The 21,119-nt window shown below is 39.8% G+C and overlaps 1 protein-coding gene across 3 annotated transcripts in view; it reads right to left on the bottom strand.

Moving 5' to 3' along the window:
• Nucleotides 1–21,119, bottom strand: part of PIP5K1B (phosphatidylinositol-4-phosphate 5-kinase type 1 beta) — a 327,449-nt gene that overhangs the window by 206,237 nt on the left and 100,093 nt on the right. For all 3 annotated transcript variants that reach the window (XM_089913283.1, XM_022573556.3, XM_022573557.3), the window contains exons 2-3: nucleotides 13,379–13,463; nucleotides 10,170–10,238 (exon numbers count right to left, since the gene is read on the bottom strand). In XM_089913283.1, coding sequence (XP_089769409.1) covers nucleotides 10,170–10,238 — 69 coding nt within the window. In that variant the 5' untranslated portion in view covers nucleotides 13,379–13,463. The remainder of the gene's footprint in view (nucleotides 1–10,169; nucleotides 10,239–13,378; nucleotides 13,464–21,119) is intronic.

Raw genomic sequence — 21,119 nt, 5'->3', positions numbered from 1 at the left:
ATCAATTCAGGAGGACAAAGGACCTTAATATTACAGTCCCCAGGGACCACACCAACCTCTTTTTCTTCTCTCCCTAGTGCTATGTGTCTCAGGGGTGATGGCTTCCATGCAGAGGGCGAGCTATCTCATCTTCCTTTCATAACAAAAGTCTCAGATGCAGTGAACTGAACTCACCGGAAAAGATAGGTGTGCCACCTGGGGGAATTTGATTCCCATAGGGGAAAATAACTTCTAACTTGGGTCACCCTTTGACCCAATGCTTCCTTTATCAGGTCTTTTTAGCTACTGAGTAGATTATTAGTGAGTTATTACCCCCCTGTGACAGTCTACCGAATAGTTCGCTTTTAAAACATGTTCTCCTAATTTGACAGTTCAGAATATGTCACCCCCTCCAAGTAGATCTCATCCCTTCCTGACAATTTTGAGTTCTGTGGTCAAGAATAATTTTTGAAGTTATGACTTTATTCGTCATTTTATTTCCAGTGTTCTGCTCAGTGCCCAAGGGATCGATTTGTTTTTCATTTCAAAATGACTATGCACTTTCCAGAAAAAAGTATTCTTGAGGCTATAGTTCAGATTCTATATTCAGAGGTGAGACACTCTGGAGGAGACAAGTTGGCTTCTGAACCACTAAATTAGGGAAATCATGCTCTAAAATTGTTTATTTCCATTCATTTATCCCTTTCCAAAGATGGCTGGGTTTATCTGTGCCACTGGCCCCCATTATTCTACTGGATAATTGAGAATTTTCCATTTTAACGTCATAGGCACCACAGTATTCAGAGGAGAGTGTACTGGTTAGGGTCTGACAGACCCGAGAGAGAGACAATCAGGGTGAAAATCCCAGCTTTATTCTGCCACTTACTGGTTGTGTGCCCCGGAGCAGGTTAACTTAACCTCTCTGTACCTCAGTTTTCTCCCATTTCTGTAAAATGGGAGTAATAGTACTACTTCATAGGGTACTTATAAGAGTAAATGAGTTAATAATTCTAAGTGCTTAGAATGGTGCCTAGAACATGCTAAGCACTTAATAAATGTTAGTTCTTATTACTAGCATAGCTTTTAAAATGCTTCCAACTGGTAATAATTATACTTTAATTTGCTGAATTAATAGATTTCTGGCTAGAATAAACCCACTGGAGTCTGAAAAATAAGATGCTTCCAGCAACCAATGATTCTAACTTCATAAAACATCAAAAGTCCTGAATAAGCACATGGCATATGTCTTATTAGTGTCTATTAAGTAGATATAAGCCGAGAATCCAACATACATTGCCTGTCATCCTTTTTGGAATCCAGAATGAAGAATTCCAGAATTTTAAATATCTATGATCTTATGCAACACCTTAAAAGCCACCTTTAAAAATCCTTGTTAAGTATCCAGGAGAGGGAAGAGGGGTGGTAGTGATAAAAATGGTCAAGCCCTGAGCACTGGGACAGGAGCCTGCTGACCAGATCAGCACCCGCTGGCCAAGCTGTGCAGGGAGGCGTGCAGATCACCCACGGATGTTAACCCTTTTAACTTGAAAACAAAAGCACCCTTGTGCCCTGAGAGCAGGTGGTCCAGCTCAGACGCTACAGAAACACTGGAAACCCCAGCTTCCCAGCCCGTCATGAACACCAAATGCAACAATGGGGTGGTTCTTATTGCCCCCAAAGGAAACTGTGCAGCAAGTGTAGGGTGTAGCATATTATCCCCTGGAGTCAGTGTTTGGGGGACTTTCCATGGTTAACCAGGATGCAGAAGCGTGGCAAACCTGGGTGGCTCAACATACAGATGCTCCCTCCGAAGTGAACGCTAAACGAGGTCACTGAGAAATGAACAGCTCAGGGAACCACCCTGGGGGCGGGGGTGGGTTGGCTTCTCTTCCTATTCAGAAGCTGCTGAGAGTTTTTGCTTAATTACCTGCCACTTCTTTCTTAAAAGTCATCCAGGCAGATTTGAAATCATTTGCTTTAGGACTTTTCAAGGAAGAAGACAAGCACAGGTGATCTTCTATGGAAGCTGAGGGATCTGGAGGGAAGATCTGTACAAAGGGGTGGGTGGCAATGGTAAATGATTATACATGCTTCTAAACTGAACGAGATTATTTAAAAACTCCAGCTCTCTGAACGGTGCAGCTCATCTCCTTGCTGCCTAATTTTCAAAGCACAAAGGCAGCCCACCATTAGAAGCACATCTTTCTCTCTTATTTCCGAAGCCACTGCTGCTGGGAAGGAAAGACTGTCCTCTTCCAGCTCCGTCTACTCTCTGATGCCCAGGCCAGACCAGAGCCAGCTTCAGGACGCTAAGTGACAACACTTCTCCCCGTAAGCCCAGTGCTGGGGGAGGAAGCCACACTGGCTGCCGTGCTCAGTTCTAACAGAACTAAAATCTGATTGGAAATCAGAGGCTGAGGGATTCTGCTTTTGCTAATACAACAGTCACTTCACTCCTTGGCATTCCACTTTTCCCAGGATGTGTTCACATCTGTTAAATTGTTTGACCCTCACAGAGCTGTGAGCAAGTATTAATCACATGTCATCAATGAGAAAAATTAAGATCAGGTCAATTAAGGAAAATGCCTACGATGATACAACTAGTATCTAAAAGAGCTGGGGCTTCCCTGGTGGTGCAGTGGTTAAGAATCCACCTGCCAATGCAGGAGATACGGGTTCGAGCCCTGGTCCGGGAAGATCCCACATGCCGTGGAGCAACTAAGCCCGTGTGCCACAACTACTGGGCTCACGCGCCACAACTACTGAAGCCCGCATGCCTAGAGCCCGTGCTCTGCAGCAAGAGAAGCAACCACAATGAGAAGCCTGTGTACCACAACAAAGAGTAGCCCCCGCTCGCCACAACCAGAGAAAAGCCCGCGTTCAGCAACGAAGACCCAATGCAGCCAAAAATAAAATAAATAAATAAATAAAAAATAAAATAAAGTAAAACAAAAGAGCTGGACTCACATCTACCCTCCACTTAAAAGGGTAGTTGAGTTTGGCTGAAAAACCTTGTCACTGCTAAAATTCTGATAATTCTTTGTTGTGGGCTCTGCCCTGGGCATTGTAGGATGCAGCACTGCTGGCCTCTACTTCCTAGATGTCAACGGCACCACGCCCCCAGTTTTGACAACCAAAATGTATCCAGACATTGCCAAATGTTCCCTGGGCACTGGTTGAGAACCACTGGGTTAGGGTGTTTTGGATTAAGGTGAATTAGGAATGACACTTGGAATGCCAAAGCATCACTCTTCCTATAGACCAATGTAGTTGCTATTGATGACAAGGGCTGCGTAATGCAAAGACAAAGCTGTCTCTGTTAAGCTACAGAGTGTAGCTCCACCAGGGCGGAAAGCAAGGGTCTTATTTCTGGAAGTCGTGGCTTTCTAGAGCCTGAAGGGAAGGAAGAGCGGTCAGGGCTTGGGACACATGCTAACCCTTCCCCCCACCCCTTCTTCCCATCTTAAAATGTTAGTTATTCAATTTTTGAATAGGCAAAACATTCATATGGTTCAAAATTAAATAGCCATCACATGTATATACAGAAAAGCTTCCCCTGACTCAAGATTCCCACCACCCATTTTTCCCCAGAGGCAGTCAATGTTGATAGCTGCCTGCATATCTGTCAGAGACGTTTTATAAAAGAGCTTGTATTTAAATAAATGCTTCCTCTTAGTTCAAAGTATCGCTGAGTCATGACTTCACTCATGTTTAAAAAGTCATAAGGGACATGTTCCCTTGCCATGTGGTAAGAGGCAGGCATCATCCTCCCACCCTGGTCCCTGCCTGCCTCCACTGAGAGGAACACTGACTGAGGCAGTGGATTTACATGACAACCCAGGTCTAAAAAAACAAAACAAAATGAAAACAACCTGGGGAATTTGGGTCAAGGACCCTGTTTGTATCCAGAGTGGTCAGCTTCCTACTAGGTCACTCTGAGTGCTCTCATCACGTGTGCCCGTCCTGGCGGAAACTGGTTAACAAGATTCAGACCACACCTGAAGTCAGGGTGTTGGTGCCAAAGGTGGGCCCTCCAGACCTCAAGTCGCCTGTGGTAGTCATCAACACCAGAATCTCCTAGTGGGGGCCTGTTGTGGGTAGGCCCAGGATGGAAGGAGGAGTAGAGGAGGGAGGATGACAAGCCTGGAATGACACCTTTGGGATGGAGAGGTGAGAGAGGGAGGAAAGCAAGTGGCAGGACTAAAAATTTCCCATGCCCATCCACGGCCAGCCGACTGCGAAACACTGATCGCTTCCGATGGACAAGTCACCAATTAGGACATTGTATGCCTGGACCTTTTCATCATCTTCCTGACAAAGAATTGCTAAGGGACCTGGGATAAGCCATTGAACTACGCTGACATGTTTGTTTTGGAAGGGTGCGGGAAGTGGGGTGGGCAATTTCCTCACGTACAAAAGATAAACAACTCAGACCTCTGGCATTGGTATTTTAACTCGAGTTTAAACCATTTTAAGAATGTGAACTGATGTGAACTGATGTGCTGCTTTCTGCTTCCTTCCTTCCTTATCACCTTGTTAAAAAACATCTCTTCTTCAAACTTCTCTAGTTCCATCAATGGCAGAAAATTTCTAGTAGTTACTCTGATTGGAAACTTTCAGGTCACCCTTCATCGTGGTTTAGACTGTCATTTCATCATGTCACTGATCTCCGAACCAGTGTAATGGTACCTCACTGCCTAGAGCTGCGCTGTCCAACATGGTAGGTGTTAGCCACATGTGCTTATTTAACTAAAATTAAAAATTCCTTCCTCAGACACATGGGTCACATTTCAAGTGCCCAATAGCCACACACAGCTTGTAGCTACTGTATTAGTACAGATTATAGAACATTTCCATCATTGCCAAGAGTTCTAATGGACAGTGCTGGCTCAGAACATAAAATCCAAACTCCTCCAACCAGCACGCAAAGCTAGCTATCACTTAGAGCCAGCCCATACTTCTGAAATTGCCTCTGCTTTCCCCAAACAATGACACGTAGCTTTGTCTACGTCAGACTCTACTGTCCTTCCAACAAATCACGTTCATCCCTGATTCTGTGCCTGTGTCCATCGGATTCCCCATCATTGAGACAAATGACTCGGTTAGTCAATGCACAGTCGTCGAATGAGTGGCATTTTCTGCCATGACAAAAAGCAATGAGGCATGTAAGAACTTTTTATCCCAGCAAAATGTTCTGCTAACAAACAAGTCCAAGAAAAGGACTTTTCCCCAGAAGACTGTAAGGAACTTTGGGCTTGTCAGGACCTGCTAGAGGATTAAGTGAAATGCCACTTGTCTTGGCACTTCATACCACTTTGAGTTGTTATTTTTTTCACATGGGCCTCCTATCTATTTTTTCTCTTAAATAAATTGTATGGATATAGGAAGCAGAGACCAGGCCTTACATGCATATCTTTTGCATCTTCCTCTCCTATCTCACTTCTCTACCCAAAGAGTACAGAGATTGCAAACTGGCCACCATGTGAGGACCAGATATGATTGATACAGTTTGTTGCTTTTTCCAGAGTGTTTTGTTTTTGTTTTTTTTTAAGAACGGAAAGGTTGCTTTATTCAGGAGGCCAGCACCTGGGGGCATGGTGGACTCCTGTCCAAACACTAACCTCAACATTCTGCTAGACCATGAAAGTTTTTAAAAGGAGAATCATTTGGGGAAGGGGCCGGCGTCTTTATTATCTCCCACTATGTACAGTCTTTCTTCCAGAGTGTATTTCTGAACAATTTTGAATCAGTTGCCAATCTTTAACAATTAGGAGATTTCACATCAGAATCTACAATTTTGGTTTCTTGAGAAATCAGTTATCTGGCAGCCCTGGGTGAGGACTCATGCAAAGCTCTATTAGCTAGCGTTTAAGGCCACCTGTCCCCTTTATAAAAGGAACGTATTCTCCTGTTTACCACCTTCCCCCTGCTTGTTTTACTCCCTTGTTACCTGCCTGGCCCCTTAAAGCCTCTGCGTTTACAATTCTTGTGGAAGACACCCAGTAAATGAACTGAGAACAGAAATACTACGCTCTGTAATGAAGCCAGGCAGCCCTTAATGCCTCTCTTCATGGGCATCATGTTTGTTCTAAGCAGCTAAAATCAGAATTCTTACCTCAGCCATTAGCTGAAGACATTAACCTTCCCAACTGATTTTAGCTACTCCTCCTGGGCTTGTCAGGAACTGATAATGGATTAGAGAAATGGTCAACTGGAAGAACAAAAAGCAGTCAGCCTAAACAATCACATGCAAATAATTGAAACTCAGAGAGCATAACAGTGTTCCATGAACTCTGAGTGTTCCCTAAAAACACGTGGACATCACAGCACTCACGATGCTGAGTGTTGCTGGCAGCTGCCCAATGAATCTTGACACAGAAAGCCTAAACCCGCTCATTAACTCGAACCCATATTGATTTCTCCTCTTTTGAACCTTTGTTATAGACTACTGTGTTCTAAAACTGTTTTCATGTCTTGGCTCTCCCACTCAGCCGTCAGTTCCTTATAAACTCCCTTGATATCCTTCCCATGCCTAGCACCCAAGATCAGAGTGTTCTGAACCTGGATTGGCTTCAGTCACAGGTAAAATCCAATTGCTCATCACACTCCTCATTAAAAAGGAGCATACCCCATGGTCAGGGCTTCAGGGTTGGGAAAGAAAGTTAACTTTAAAGTATTTGTGAAAGGGACAATAGTTAATGAAATGCAAGGGACAAGAGTTAATAGCTAATGAAATGAAATCGTTAATGATAAGCCTTGATGACACCCACCTAATCTGTTATCATTCCCAGTTTTCTGTCATCTGCACATTTGCAAAGTATAAATTTGATGTCTTCATGCAGGTCATGGGTAAAAATTATGAAGCTACACGGGATCGACTCACATCATGTCAGTAGAGACAAGAATGTTCCAGGTGCCTTTAAATCAAGATCCACTAAACTTGAGAATTCTCCGTATCTGCGACCAATTTAATGATTCTTTCATAATAGGAAATGCAGTTAATTTGACATAAACTCCATCTTTATGAACCTCTGCAGGTTTGTAAAAGACATGTGTTTCTTCTCTAAATGTACATAGCTATATGTTTACAAACCCATGCTCAAATTATGCCGAGGAACAGTCTCACATCTGGTTTCCAGAATGTACCTTTTCCTCATTTTTGAAAACAGGGATGATATTTGCTCATCTCCTGCCTTTTGATAAGCCTTCCATTCTCCCGATTTTTCAAAGCTCGCACTCAGTGGTTTCCCTATTCTAGCTTCAAGTTCTTTCATCTGGGACATGGTTCAGCTGGGCCTAGAGACAAACACATCTGCAGTAGCTAATGTAACTCTTACTATCACCACTCCTAACACCACCATTAACACCCATAGAGTCTGCATACAGAGTGAAGTAAGTCAGAAAGAGAAAGACAAATACCGTATGCTAACACATATATATGGAATTTAAGAAAAAAAATATGTCATGAAGAACCTAGGGGTAAGACAGGAATAAAGACACAGACCTACTAGAGAATGGACTTGAGGATATGGGGAGAGGGAAGGGTAAGCTGTGACAAAGCGAGAGAGAGGCATGGACATATATACACTACCAAACGTAAGGTAGATAGCTAGTGGGAAGCAGCCGCATAGCACAGGGAGATCAGCTCCGTGCTTTGTGACCGCTTGGAGGGGTGGGATAGGGAGGGTGGGAGGGAGGGGGACGCAAGAGGGAAGAGATATGGGAACATATGTATAGCTGATTCACCTTGTTATAAAGCAGAAACTAACACACCATTGTAAAGCAATTATACTCCAATAAAGATGTAAAAAAAAAAAAAAAGACCTCTTGCTTAATGGGGAAGAATTCAGTTGAATAGTTCAGCTGAGCTGTTAACCTGTTGGCAAAGCAACACTTTCTCTAAGTGATCCCTTCTTCCTGCTTTGCATAGTAACACCATATTCACTGAGGGCTAAAGTTCTAGGCACTATGCTGTGTCTTGGTGCTTTTCTTACAGAGAGGGTCCTCCTCTTCCCTTGCTAACCTTCCTTTTAAAATCAGAGGTCATCAAAAAGGTCCCTATGCCATCACACATAAAAAAAAAAAAGCATTGATTTTTTTTGGTCCTCTTAAGTTTCCTGCATCTTCTCTTTATTTTTCAGAATTATGTGCTATCATTCAATATGATTTTTAGTTTTTATAACCTTCCTAACATTGCTGAGTCAGATACCCTGTTAGGGACATTCATCATAGAATCATACCTATAATATTACTGAAACCCTATTTTACTAATTCTTGAGCAAGACACACTTAGTAAACTCCAAGGTCGCATGGTCACATGCCTTCTATTACTTTTGCATTACTAAAGAGCTCCTGGAAATCAGAACACAATCAAGAATCACAATGTATCTTGAGGCTGACTGAGAAAACTGCCTGAAACTGCTCTGAAGGAATGCCAGGCTGACAGTTTGACCATCTCTGTGTTGGTCCCATGTACGACTGAATTTACAAAGAGTCTTGGGTAAATGAGATAGGATTTCGTTTTCCACCTGTGTCTGAAAATAAATAATAACGTATTGCTGCCTCTGTTCAGATTAACAAATTTTAGAAGCTGTAACATGACACTCGTGAGCTCGTGAATCTTTAACCTACTCTTCCCCAAACACATCACCTCTTTGGATGGCAAGCTCTCTGTTTATACTTCTAGGTTTGGCTGAGTAGAAAAGTCAGAAGAAAAGATATACCAGGAAAAAGGGCATGTTATTCCACATGAAAATGGAACAGGAAATACATCATGTTAGTTCCATGACCTAAATCTGTGGGCAGATCACATGGCTCATGGGACTGTATGACAAAACTTCTTGCTAGCTATCCATTACAGAGTAAAAGGCAAAAGGAAATGTTAAGGTATATCAAAGCTTCAATACACAAACCTTCTACTCCCCAGAGAGGAGGAGGGCAAGGTCTTTTAAAAGCTAAAAAGCTAAAATGTACAGTCCATTTAAAATCAGGAACAGCAGTGCTTGGGAACATATATTACCCAGTGATGCTTCTGAACATTAGCTTGGTTGCTAGGAACCAAGAATTTATCGAAGTCAAAGAGTGGTCAGGCAAGATACTCTGGGAAGTCTAGAAAGAGATTTTTGTGAAATGGGCTGAAGACATGGAATCTGAGAGGCTTAGAAAGGGGTGAGATGCAATTCCAGGCTAAAAATCTTCTTTAAAGGTAGAAAATGTTTAAAATTATGGTGGCAAGTAGCACGTCAATTAAAAGATTCACACAGTGAACAAAGAACACTGCACACACATAATGGCCTTCTTCTTAGGAATAAAAAGGGTTTTCAAGTAACTACCTTCTGTCAGTGTTCTGTATCACGGTAACTGTGGTGGGCAAAAATGGCCCTCCAAAGATGTCCATGCTCAAATCCTTGGAATCTGTGAATATGCTACATTATGTGACAACGAGGAGTAAGGGTGGAGAAGAAATTAAGGTTGCTAATCAGATGACTTTAAAATAAAGGGATTGGGCTTCCCTGGTGGCGCAGTGGTTGAGAGTCCGCCTTCCGATGCAGGGAACACGGGTTCGTGCCCCGGTCCAGGAAGATTCCACATGCCGCGGAGCGGCTGGGCCCGTGAGCCATGGCCGCTGAGTCTGCGCGTCTGGAGCCTGTGCTCCGCAACGGGAGAGGCCACAGCAGTGAGAGGCTCGTGTACCGCCAAAAAAAAACCCAATAAAAAATAAAAATAAAATAAAATAAAGGGATTATTCTGGATTATCCAGGAGGGCTCAATGTAATCACAAGCATCCTTTAAAGTGTCAGAGTGATAGGGCCCGATAAAGACTCAACTGGCCTTTGCTGGCTTTGAAGTCGGAAAGAAATCATGATATAGACAATGCAGGCAGCCTCAAGAAGCTGGAAAAGACGAGGAAATGAACTCTTCCCTGGAGCCTCCAGAAAAGAATGCAGCCCCGCAGACACCTGCATCTTGACCTAGAGAGACCCATGCCAGACTTGTGACCTACAGAACTGTAAGAAAATACATTTAGGTTGTTTAAGCCACTAACTTTGTGGTCATGTGTTACAGAAATAGGAAACTAAGGCGGTAACTTACATACAAATGCTTTGGAGGAAGAAAAGGCTTACGGCAATATTAGCAATACAAGTGTTCCTCTTTTTGAGCTGAAAAAAGACGATAACGCACTCACTCACCTTTTTATAGGTTTTTTCTTCGTTTTGTTTCCCAGGTGCTGCATCTCCGTTCTCAGCAGCAGACGACATCTACAAGAGAAAAATGTACCTATTTGAATTTAGATATTCTACTCTGAAATACCATATGCTAATAATATTGTTACCTGTTTTGGTTAATTACATTTTTGTTGTTATGCTGTTGTCTCCAAGAAAGGAAGAGATTTCTCAGAACACTAAAAAAAAATTCTGTGTTCCCCAGTCTTTCCAAAATAAAGCTTTACATATAAATCATTTTGGCAGCATATTTTACTCCGTATGCTCTAAGAAAGAGGCCATGGAAGTCCAAGCCCAGATCATATGTGTGTAAGTTTCTTTCTACAAAGCCTTAAAAAATTAATTTCTTTCCCCTATTCTTCTGGTTATATATACTTCCTGTAAAAATATCTGGAAAGTACCAAAAACATGAATCAGACCAAAAACATTACCCAGTTCTACTGCCCTTGGGCAACTCCACTATTCACATTTTGGTATGTTTGTTTCCACCTTTTGTTCCATGCACTTTCATACTAAAAATATTATGATACTATCTTAACACAGCATTTTTCGCTGAACACTTATGTAATAAGCATTTGCCCATTTGATTATAAAAATCTCAATGTAAGAATAATTTTTTCTAGGTGCAAGAGACACCACTGGGTGAACACAATTGCGCGTTAATACTTTCATTAACAATGCCAACATTCAAGGACAGTTGAGGTGGATCAGGGGTTTTGTTTCTACAAATAATGCAACAGTAATGATTGTGTGCTTCTACCTTTGTCCACCTTCAATGTTTTCTTGCACTAGTTTCCTAGAATTACTAGGTCAGTAAAAAATTGAAAGCTCTTACCACATATTGCTAAATTTCTTTCCAAGAAGAATACACCCATTCACACTAACAGCAATGAGTGGGAGCTGGTTTCATTACACGCTTAGCAATGACTATTATCATTTTAACTATCTTTGCTAATTTGACAGGTGAAAGGAAGCACCTCCTGATTTTAATTTGCATCCTTGAAAATTATTAGAGAAGGTTAACATTATTTGCATATCTTTTTTTGGTTCTTTGTATTTCTTCTTTCAACTTTTCTATTATTTTGCCCACTGATCTATTGGGTTCTTGGGTATTGATTTTTTACCTATTATGGCTAGTAATATTAGTGGTTTCCTTATTGATTTTTATGTATTGAGGTTATTAATCTGTTCACAAGCACATTATTAGTATCTTCCATGCTGCTGTCTTTTAATTTGTTTTATAATTATGACATGGAGAAGTTTTACATTTTTCATACTTAAAACTACTGACTATTTTTGTGATTTCTTCCAATGCTTTTAGATAAAATTTTATTTGTCATTGGGAGGTATCAGATGTTTAAACATGTGCTCCTCTCATCTTTTAATAATAAGGTTTTTACATTTTCTAATTCATCTGATTTCTTAAAACCAGTTACCTATGTGGTAAACAAGGATAACTACATAACTCAGGGTGCCATGATGTTTAAGGGTCTTATCTTAAATTGCAATGAAGAGCATTCTATACACCATGGAGGAGAAAACTTCTGACTTTCTCATAAGCCTTTGAAGCACATTTTAAATCTCGGGCTTTCAATATACATAGTATGCACTAAACCTAAGGATCTGCCAGCCATTTCTCTGTACTGGAACTAAATGACTGCCATGAGCTGGATGTGACTAAAAACCACCCAAGAAAATGAAAGACTGGACCATGGCAAGCCAACCTCACCAGACCTATGACTGCCCACCAATCCAAGCATTCTCTTAGATAAACTTTCAGTTCCATTTGTCTCCATTCAATCTGTCCGTATTTGAACATGAAGTTTTCAAGGACAGATGTTTCATACACTACTGCTTCCCTCACTGTATCTGCTTAATTTATTTAAAGAATAGTTGATTTTTCTAGTTACTTCATAATATGAGTTTTGAATAATATATTAGTGGAATTGGAATATCTGAAAGGTTTTACAATATCAGGCTCAGGGTAAAAACCAAACCCAACCCTGTATCATTCCCCTGGAAAGCTCAAATTACATAATCACTATAAGAATATATAAGGAGTTATCTGATATTTGATCCCTATTTCTGTATTAGAGTATGTTTGTGCAATTTAGTATGTACTACCACTAATAAGAGTAGGATTTTCCTTAATCTTCAACTGTTCGATAGAGCCCACAGAATGAAGACTTCCCTAAAGAATGCCATTTCAGTAATTTCACTTTTAAGCCTTTGCAGCCTCTAAAACCGAAAAACGTCAAGAGCAATGCTGAAAGGGCTTGAAAATACAGTCTTACTGAGGGGTTGACAAATTGGCATGAATGAAGGATGGATGATGAGTCTTTTTTTATTACTTTGTAAATCATTCCTGACTAGACAGTAGAAAAGAAGTGGGTAAACTTAATATATTAAAAAAAAAAACAATTCCCTTTAAGCAGCACAAGCAGATAATAATGTTAAAAGCAGACCATGAGATATCACCTGGATTCAAAGGTTTTTGTCTGTTTGTCTCTGTTTAACAAAGATCACACGGACTTATTCACCAGGACATCCATGTAGGAGAGGCAAATGAGATGCTTGGGGATGCTCTGGTCAACTGCAAATGGCTATTAAAATGTTCACAGTGACAATTACTGTCTCTTCCTAGACTTGCTATGTTCTGCACTCGTTAAGGTACATCATTTATAACCATGGAAGCCAAGGTAAGTATGGATTAAAAACATTGCTTTTAAAAACATTATAATCATATATATTTCTACATATGCAAAAAGGAAGGAGCAAAGAAATTCACAGAAGTACCGGTAATTATCTACAAATGATGGGACTGTGAATGCTTTGGGTTATCATGTTAATATTTTGCTATATTCTCCAAGTATTCTGCAGTGAGCACTGCTACATTTAGAAATATGGAAAACACTAATGCTAGTCAAATATTTAACCATACACAGTAATTAATAGCAGAGACCACATCTCCTGGGTTCTGCCCCTTTTGGCATGCCAACATCCACAACATTTCCTGTTTCTATTTGCTTGCTGTTTGTTTTCAATTTGATAATGTCAAAGTTAAAGGCCATGAACTAGCTACATGATTTAGAGTATTTGTAAATATAAAACAAAAGAGTAAGGGCTTATAATGAGTCCGTTGGAATTAATTAAAAATATAGACTGTACTGCCTTACCTTTGTCAATGAAATGGCAAGTCATCTGTAATTGGTCGTGATGAGTGGCCTATTCATTGTTGAGACTGTTTTCCTTCCCAGGTTCCTGTTAAAATAGAAATCACTATTCGTTACTTATTCATACCTCTACTTCATCTCCCAGAAGAGATCAGAGGTGGCTATAGGGATACACACAATGCAATCAGTTAAAACTAAAATAAAGAAATGTGTGTATAAATAAAGGGAAGATAAAGGTGAGCAACAAGATGGTGCCAGCAGTATGGGCTGTGCACAGAATGTGAGCCATGTAATCCTGTATAGTTGTTGAATACCCTGATCAGTCTCCAGTTTGACTCTGAGATTCCTAGTGGTCACAGCAGAGGAAGAAATAATCAGTTACATAAATGCCCAATGTTCATAAGATAAAAACAAGTCAGTTGCTCAAATGAACCACATTGGGGATTGAGGCTGCAGTGGAAATTTCTCCTGTGGGTCTTCAAAAAAGAGACCCCACGTGATGTGTGGATAATTTTGCAATATTATCCCTGTGATAAATCAACTGTGATTTTCATGAAGGTTGGTTCAATAACACAACTTCAAAGACAGTTCAACAAACCTTTTTGCCCTACAATTATGTTTTTATACAAAAGAGATACTTGCTTATGGTAACCAATTTTAAAAATACAGTTTAAAGTAAAAATGAATAAGGTCCCATCAGTATCTCCCCAATGAGATAACCAATGGTAACAGTTTGTTGACTATACTTCCAAAATCTTCCCTACGCTTACACACACACATGCACACACTTATTTCAGCCACTTCTATCAGCATTTTAAAGACATTTTTCAAATCTATATTATATATCTCTCTCACTTAAAGATAACTGTATCAGGACTTCCCTGGTGGCGCAGTGGTTAAGACTCCACGCTCCCAATGCAGAGGGCCTGGGTTCAATCCCTGATCAGGGAACTAGATCCCGCTTGCATCCCGCAGCTAAGAGTTCGCATGCCACAACTAAGGAGTCAGCGAGCTGCAACTAAGAAGCCCATGAGCCACAACTAGGAGGAGCCTGCCTGCCGCAACTAAGACCCAGCGCAACCAAAAAAAAAAAAAAAAAAAAGTTACAAATGGAATCCTATGGTGTAACCTTTAAAAAAAATAATTGTACCATATTCCACAAAATGGATACACCATCATTTAAGCAATCACTCCCTCCTGGACAAACATGCAGACAGTTTCCAGGTTTGGCTACTGTAACCAGAGAAGGAATAAACAGACTTACATAAACATCCCTAATGTTCTAGTACTTTTATTTCTGTGGGAAAGAATCCTGGAAATCGATCCAAAGTTGATAAGTGCATTCAGTATTCGAAGGACCCTTGTTACATTCTTTTCTGTAAAAAGGGTGAAGCAATGAGTCCCACAGTGCAGAATGAGTACCTGCTTAATGACATACTAATCAGCACTGGATGTTTGCCATCTTTAAAATGTCTGCCAATCTAATGGGCAGAGAATGACCCCTCAGTCATTTTAATTCACGGTCTCTTACCACTAACGGGGCCTATCCTCTTCACAGGTTTACTGGTGATTTACATTTTCAGTTCATTTCCTTTTGCTTATTTTTATACTGTGCTGTTTATCTTTTTCTCTTTTATAATCAATCTGTAAGATCTCCTGGTATATTAAACATTAACTGTGTCATATGAGCTGCAAGCTGCTGTTCATCTTTTGGCTCTGTTTATGGTGCCTTGTCAGGTAGACATTTAAAATATTTACATAGTCAAATCTACTAATTTTTCCTAGATGGACTGTGGATTTACTGTCTTACTTGGGAGAGTTCTCCCAAGCCTGATGTTACACTACATGGATTCTCCTGTATTTTCTTCAAATACCTTTATAGCTCATTTTTAACATTAGATCTTTGCTTCAAATGGAATCTAACCTCATCGTCTCCCAGATGGGTAGCTAATTGCCCCAACATCATTTACTTTATAATCTATCTTCTTACTGGAAGGACATGCCTTCATGCTTCCTTTAGCAAATATTAAGTTTTCCTATATACCTCGATATATTTCTAGGCTCTCTGTTCCAAAGACTTACTTGTTGATTTCTAAGCTGATGTTGTCTTAAATGCAGTAACATGCTGCTGCTACAAGTTCCCCGCACTATTTTTCTTCCAAGTTTATATTTTTATATGGACTTGAAAAGCACATTGCTTAACCTGAAAACACGCCCACCCCACCAGCCCCCTGCCAAGTTGGAATTCTGACTAGAATTATATTAAAGTTATATACTACTTTGGGAAGCATTAATATCTTTGGAATTTTAAGTTTTCTTATTCAAATCATGGTATAGTTCTCTATTTCTTCAAATGTTATTTTATATCTTTTACTACAACCATATTTTTTGTTTTTGTCTTATGTCTTACTAAATTCATTCCCAGATACTTTAGTTTGTCATACTTTTAAATAGGGATTTTTCTATTTGCATTTCTAACTGGTTATTAACTCATAGAAAGAAAATGATTGGGTTTCATCTATTATCTTTCACCCAGTCATTTAATCAAATCCTCTTACAGAATTTTAAAAGATTTTAGGCAGAGTCTCAATCACACTACCTGCAATATTTATACATCGTACTTCTATTTCTTTTCCTATTACATTCAATGAACTTCCAAATAAATGTTGAATAATAGCAGTTGAGTAATAGTAGTAGTGCTTGATATTTATATTATAATCCTACAGTAGTCACCATCCTCTACAATGGTCTTGTTTGTTTGGTAGCACAGTAGCTTCTTTCTGCTATATTCTACTTTACTCTTTTTATTAGGAATGTCTACTGAATTATATCACATGCATTTTCAGCATCAGTTGATATAAACATAATTGTTCTTCTTTATTCTACTGTGCCAAATATAACATTGAGAAATTTCACAATGAAAAATTATATATTTCTAGAAAAACCCTAACTTGGATTTGATTTGCTACCATTTTTAAAAGGATATTTTCATAATTGAAATTGAATGATTTTTCTCCCATCTTTATCAGGTTTTGGTATTAAAAAATTAATACGTTTCATAAAATTGGATGGCTCTTTATATGCACTTAGTTTTTGGGGATTATTCATTTCTTGGAATTTATAACCTTTCTTTGAATCAAATTTTCATAATTTAATTCTGTTAGAAAGCCATCGATTTCCTTTAGATTTTTAAATTTATTGTCATAAAGTTAACACATAATATTTTGTTACTGAATTCTTTCGATTCTTTTGGGATCCAGGTAATGACTTTTTCCTTATTCCTGATGGTGTGTGTGTGTGTGCATGTATGCATATGTGTGTGTGTGTGTGTGTGTGTGTAGACATAAAATGTATATGCATTATATGTTGCATATATATGTTATAAATATGTATTTTTGTTAGTCAGACTTCCCTTTTCTATTATTTGTTTTTGTGGCCATTTCCATTAATTTTAGCTTTTAATATTTTCTTTCTTTGGGCTTTAAAGAATTTCTTAGATGCACTACTTAGTTTATTTTCACTCTTTTAAAAAGATAGTATTAAAATCACTTAGGCTACAAAGTATTCCTGAATATATTAATGATTTCCTCATAAATTTTGATGTGAAGTATTCTGTTTAATTTCCAAATAATTTGTAATTTTGGACTTGATTTTCAATTTGATCCAGGAATCATCTATAAGAGAGTTTCTTAATGTTAAGTATTTATATTTTAATTGTTAATCTTTTCATTCATTGCTATATTCTTGCTTATTGCACTGGGATCAAAATATGGGATAAGTAAAATTTCCCCTCCCACTCAAGTTCAAGTTTTTTCCTATGGCCATAGAAACAATTTTTTGTAAATGTTACATAGACACAAGAGAAAAACGTGCCTGTGCCCTGTTTCTAGGGTAGAAAAACACTATATTATTGCCACCTTATAACATTGTCTACTTTGTCAAATTATGAAAAAATACAGTAAAATTCTCTGATATGGTTATAGGTTAATCATATTCTCCTGTATTTCTACTTTTTATTTTTTGCCTTAAAATTTCCATAACTATGCTGGCCGTGTACAAAGGTTATATGTATAATCGTGTCCTTGTGAATTGTACTCTTTATCTGCAAAAGTATCTTTTTTTCTTATTTAATAATTTTGGTCTTGGATTCCATCTTGATGCTAATATCCTCACTTCCTTCCTTTTATTTGCACATGCTTGGCATCTTCTTGCCCATTTTTTTATCTTCAGCTTTTTTAGTCATTGTCATTTGGTTTCAGCTGTGTTCCTGACAAACAGCTTAAAACTGGATTTTTTTTTTAACCAATCTAAGAGTCTTTGTCATTTGAAAGGGGACTTAACAAATTCACATCTACTGTGATTAGATTATATTTGCTTTACTTGCATCATATTTGTTTACTATTAATTACAGTTATGGTTCCTGCATTTATTTTTATCTATTCCTTTCTTGCTGGGTTAATAAAATTTACAATTCTATTTTTTCCCATTAATTGAAATTTTTTATTCCACATATATTTTGCTCATAATTACCTTTCTATTTTTAAACCATTAAGAGTCTATATATTTCTAGTAAAAAATAATAATAATAAAATGACTTTATGCCATCCCACTAACCAGGCATTTTCCCTATGGTCTATTGTGCTAGACGCAGACCTGTGCCACCCAGATCTCCCCTCAAGGAGGGCAGGTTGCTCACCGCTAAGAGTGTGGTCAGCAGACGCCTCCGGCTGCCAGCCCTTTCAGGGTCTGCCTCTGCAGGGAGCCTCCTCTCGCAGGCCCTGGCCTCGCTGGGGCTGCACACAGCCTGTGACTGAATGATGGGGCAGCTCCCCACTGAGTTGGCCCCGGCTTTGTGGGTCCTACATGGAAGTCTGACTTCTTCCTCTGCTTGCCTGACCGTGCTTCCCCCCTCCTACTTTCACAGGTTGTATCACTCTCCAAACTGTGTGGCTTAAAACGACGGAAATTCATCCTCTCACAGTTATGGAGGCTGAAAGTCCAAAATCAAGGTGTCAGCAGGGCCCTGCTCCACCCAGGCTCTGGACTGCATCCTTCCTTTCCTCCTCCTAGCTGCATGGTGGTGGCCGTTCATCCTGAGCGTTCCTTTGCATGCAGCTGCATCACTCCAGTCTGTGCCTCTGTTGTCTGCCTTCACGTGGCATTTTCCTCTTCTTATACGGACACCAGTCCTATTGGATTGGGACCCACCCAATGACCTCATCTTAACTTCATTACATCTGCAAAGACTCTATTTCCAAATGAAGTCATGTCTCACAGGTACTGGGGGTTAGGACTTCAATATATGTTTTTTTGACCCCTGAAAACATCTTGCACCCAAAACTCTGTCCCAGTGCCTGCTTCTAGAGAGCCCAACCCATGACATCTGTTCTCTTCCTCCCCCGCAAGAGGAGATATATGGAATATTTTTACTCTCTCAATGACTGCTCCATTTTGAACCACTAAATAGCTCCTCTTAGTTGACACAGCTCTTCTTAATGAACAATTTATAGCTCACAGTCATATTATTAACATTTATTTAGACTTGACCACAAGTTTTACAAGGTTCATTGCTCATCATTGTTTCTTTGACTCTTCATCTCCTCCTATCCGAACACCTTTGTTCTGATTCAATTTTCATTCAGTTGGAACAACTTCTCAAGTAGTTCCTAAGAAGTGGCGCATGGATGGTCTGCTCTGCGTCATTCCATGTCCAGAAATGTCTTTCCTTTGTCCCCGTGTATAACTAGATCTCTTGGATTCTTGGCTCCCAGACCTTTCTTTCATCTCCCTGTTGCTACGTCACTGCTGTCTTCTTGCTTCCTGGCTTACAGGTGAGTAGTTTCACGCTAGTCTGATGCTTCTGTCTTGGTAACTTATTGGTTTTCTCTGTCTAGAAACCTATGAGAGTTTTCCCTTTGAACACAGAGTTCAAAAATTCCACAAGGACAGATGTGTCTTTTTTCATCAATCCTGCCCAGCAAAGGGAAACTGACAAGAAGCTGTTACACGGAGATCTGATGACTTAAACCATGAATAATATGTAGGCTCTCTAGCTGAGGAACGAACAGACTTCATATCCTTCAGGCAGTGCTCTCTGAAAATTATTTCTCGTGACCAACCTTTTGATAAGAACTGGACAGGGGACCACTCAAAATTATAGTCTCTGGCAAGAGCCTGGAATGCAGGAATTCTAATGGCCAAGTAAGGGCATAATCACAAGACTCAGGTCTCCTTAGGAGATGTGTTAATATGTAATCTGACACGAGACTCCCTGTTAGAACTTAGTTCCTTAAATTATTTCTGACATTAAACAGAGCCAATTAATAGTGTCATATGGTTAGATTGTTGAGACACCAGCTCAGCTAACAATAATACATGCCAAGCAATGAAATTTTTTTTGGACTTGATGATGGCTTATCTATCCTTTCTGGTATTTGGTATCTGGATTTTGTTAGCATAAGGAATAAATAATGTATACTATTTCAGAGCCTGCTATCTTTCTATGCTTTCATTCAACTGGAGGGAAGGAAAGACTTATTGAGCAACAACTATGTGTGAGATGCTGTCACAAAAAAGATTTCATTTAATCCTGCAACGAATCCTTTGGCATTCTTCAATTTAGCTTGTGTGATTCTGACACTTGTAATTGACTTTTCTATAACATCCATGGGATGCAGTCATTTTTAATTTTGCTGAGGCTCTCGCTGTGAGGCTGGTTTGTAGAAGTGAAGCCCTTAGTGGTGAAGAAATATAGCAACTCCCAAACCCCTCCATCTCAGCCTGGTTTGCTGTTCTCTTTACCAATGCTGAGCATCAGAACCCCTGGGGAGCTTTCTGAAAATTCAGGTTCTCAGGCCATGCACCAAAACAACTAAATCACTGCCTCTGCATGGTGGGTCTGGGGAACCAGTTTTTTCAGTATGCTTCAAGGCCTTGGGTTCATCTAAGCTACTCTAAGCAGTAGAGGCAATAAATATGTTTTATCACTTCAAGAGAGATGTTAGGGTCCAGGAGGGAACACAGAACCTATTCTGGGCATGTTAAAGAAAGAGAATTTAAGACATGGAATTAGTTATAAAAGTGACGGGTGAGTTAAAAAGCTAAGCAAAAGATGGTGATGAAATGCAGAGACTAACATCGGCACCCCAAGGGCTAGAGGCACACCAAGGGAAGGGCTGTTACCAGACCTCAAAAGTCGGAGGGATCTGCGGAACATCATGGCGAGGGTGAACTGGAAGAAGTTGGAACTACAGAAGGAGGGGGTATATTTGGAGGCATGGTGAAGACAGTCACTGTTGCAGATACTACCCAGGGCACAGAGAGGGGGATACACTCTAGATTCTCCCTCAGCCCCTCTACCCAGCAATCCCTGTCTATGGCTCCCATGGGCCAGCCTACTGAAAACCATGTGACACAGGGAGCCCGAGAAATGTATCCTTTAGGAATGCCTGCCCTGTGACACAGAACAGGAGAAGAGTGAGGAATGGCTTTGAGACAAACAGGCCAGTGATGGGCTACAGAATGAGATACAAAAATGAGATAAAAATATGAATGTGGGAAAGCAGATATGAGCTAATGATATGCACAAGATACATGGTTCCCAAAGAAAATGTGGATTGGGAGGCAGGCTAGGAGCTGGTACAAACATTTCTATTTTTTTGACTCTGGGGATTTCCAAAGAGCTTAAATAGATCACTACAAAGCAGCCAGGGTCTACTGCAGCCTCTTCATTAAGCATAGGAGT

Source organism: Delphinapterus leucas, chromosome 6 (assembly GCF_059928025.1).
Source record: "Delphinapterus leucas isolate spDelLeu-1000000601 "Yukka" chromosome 6, BTC_Dleu_Yukka2, whole genome shotgun sequence".
Classification (NCBI taxonomy): Eukaryota; Metazoa; Chordata; class Mammalia; order Artiodactyla; family Monodontidae; genus Delphinapterus; species Delphinapterus leucas.
This window is presented reverse-complemented; position numbering and strand designations above follow the sequence as displayed.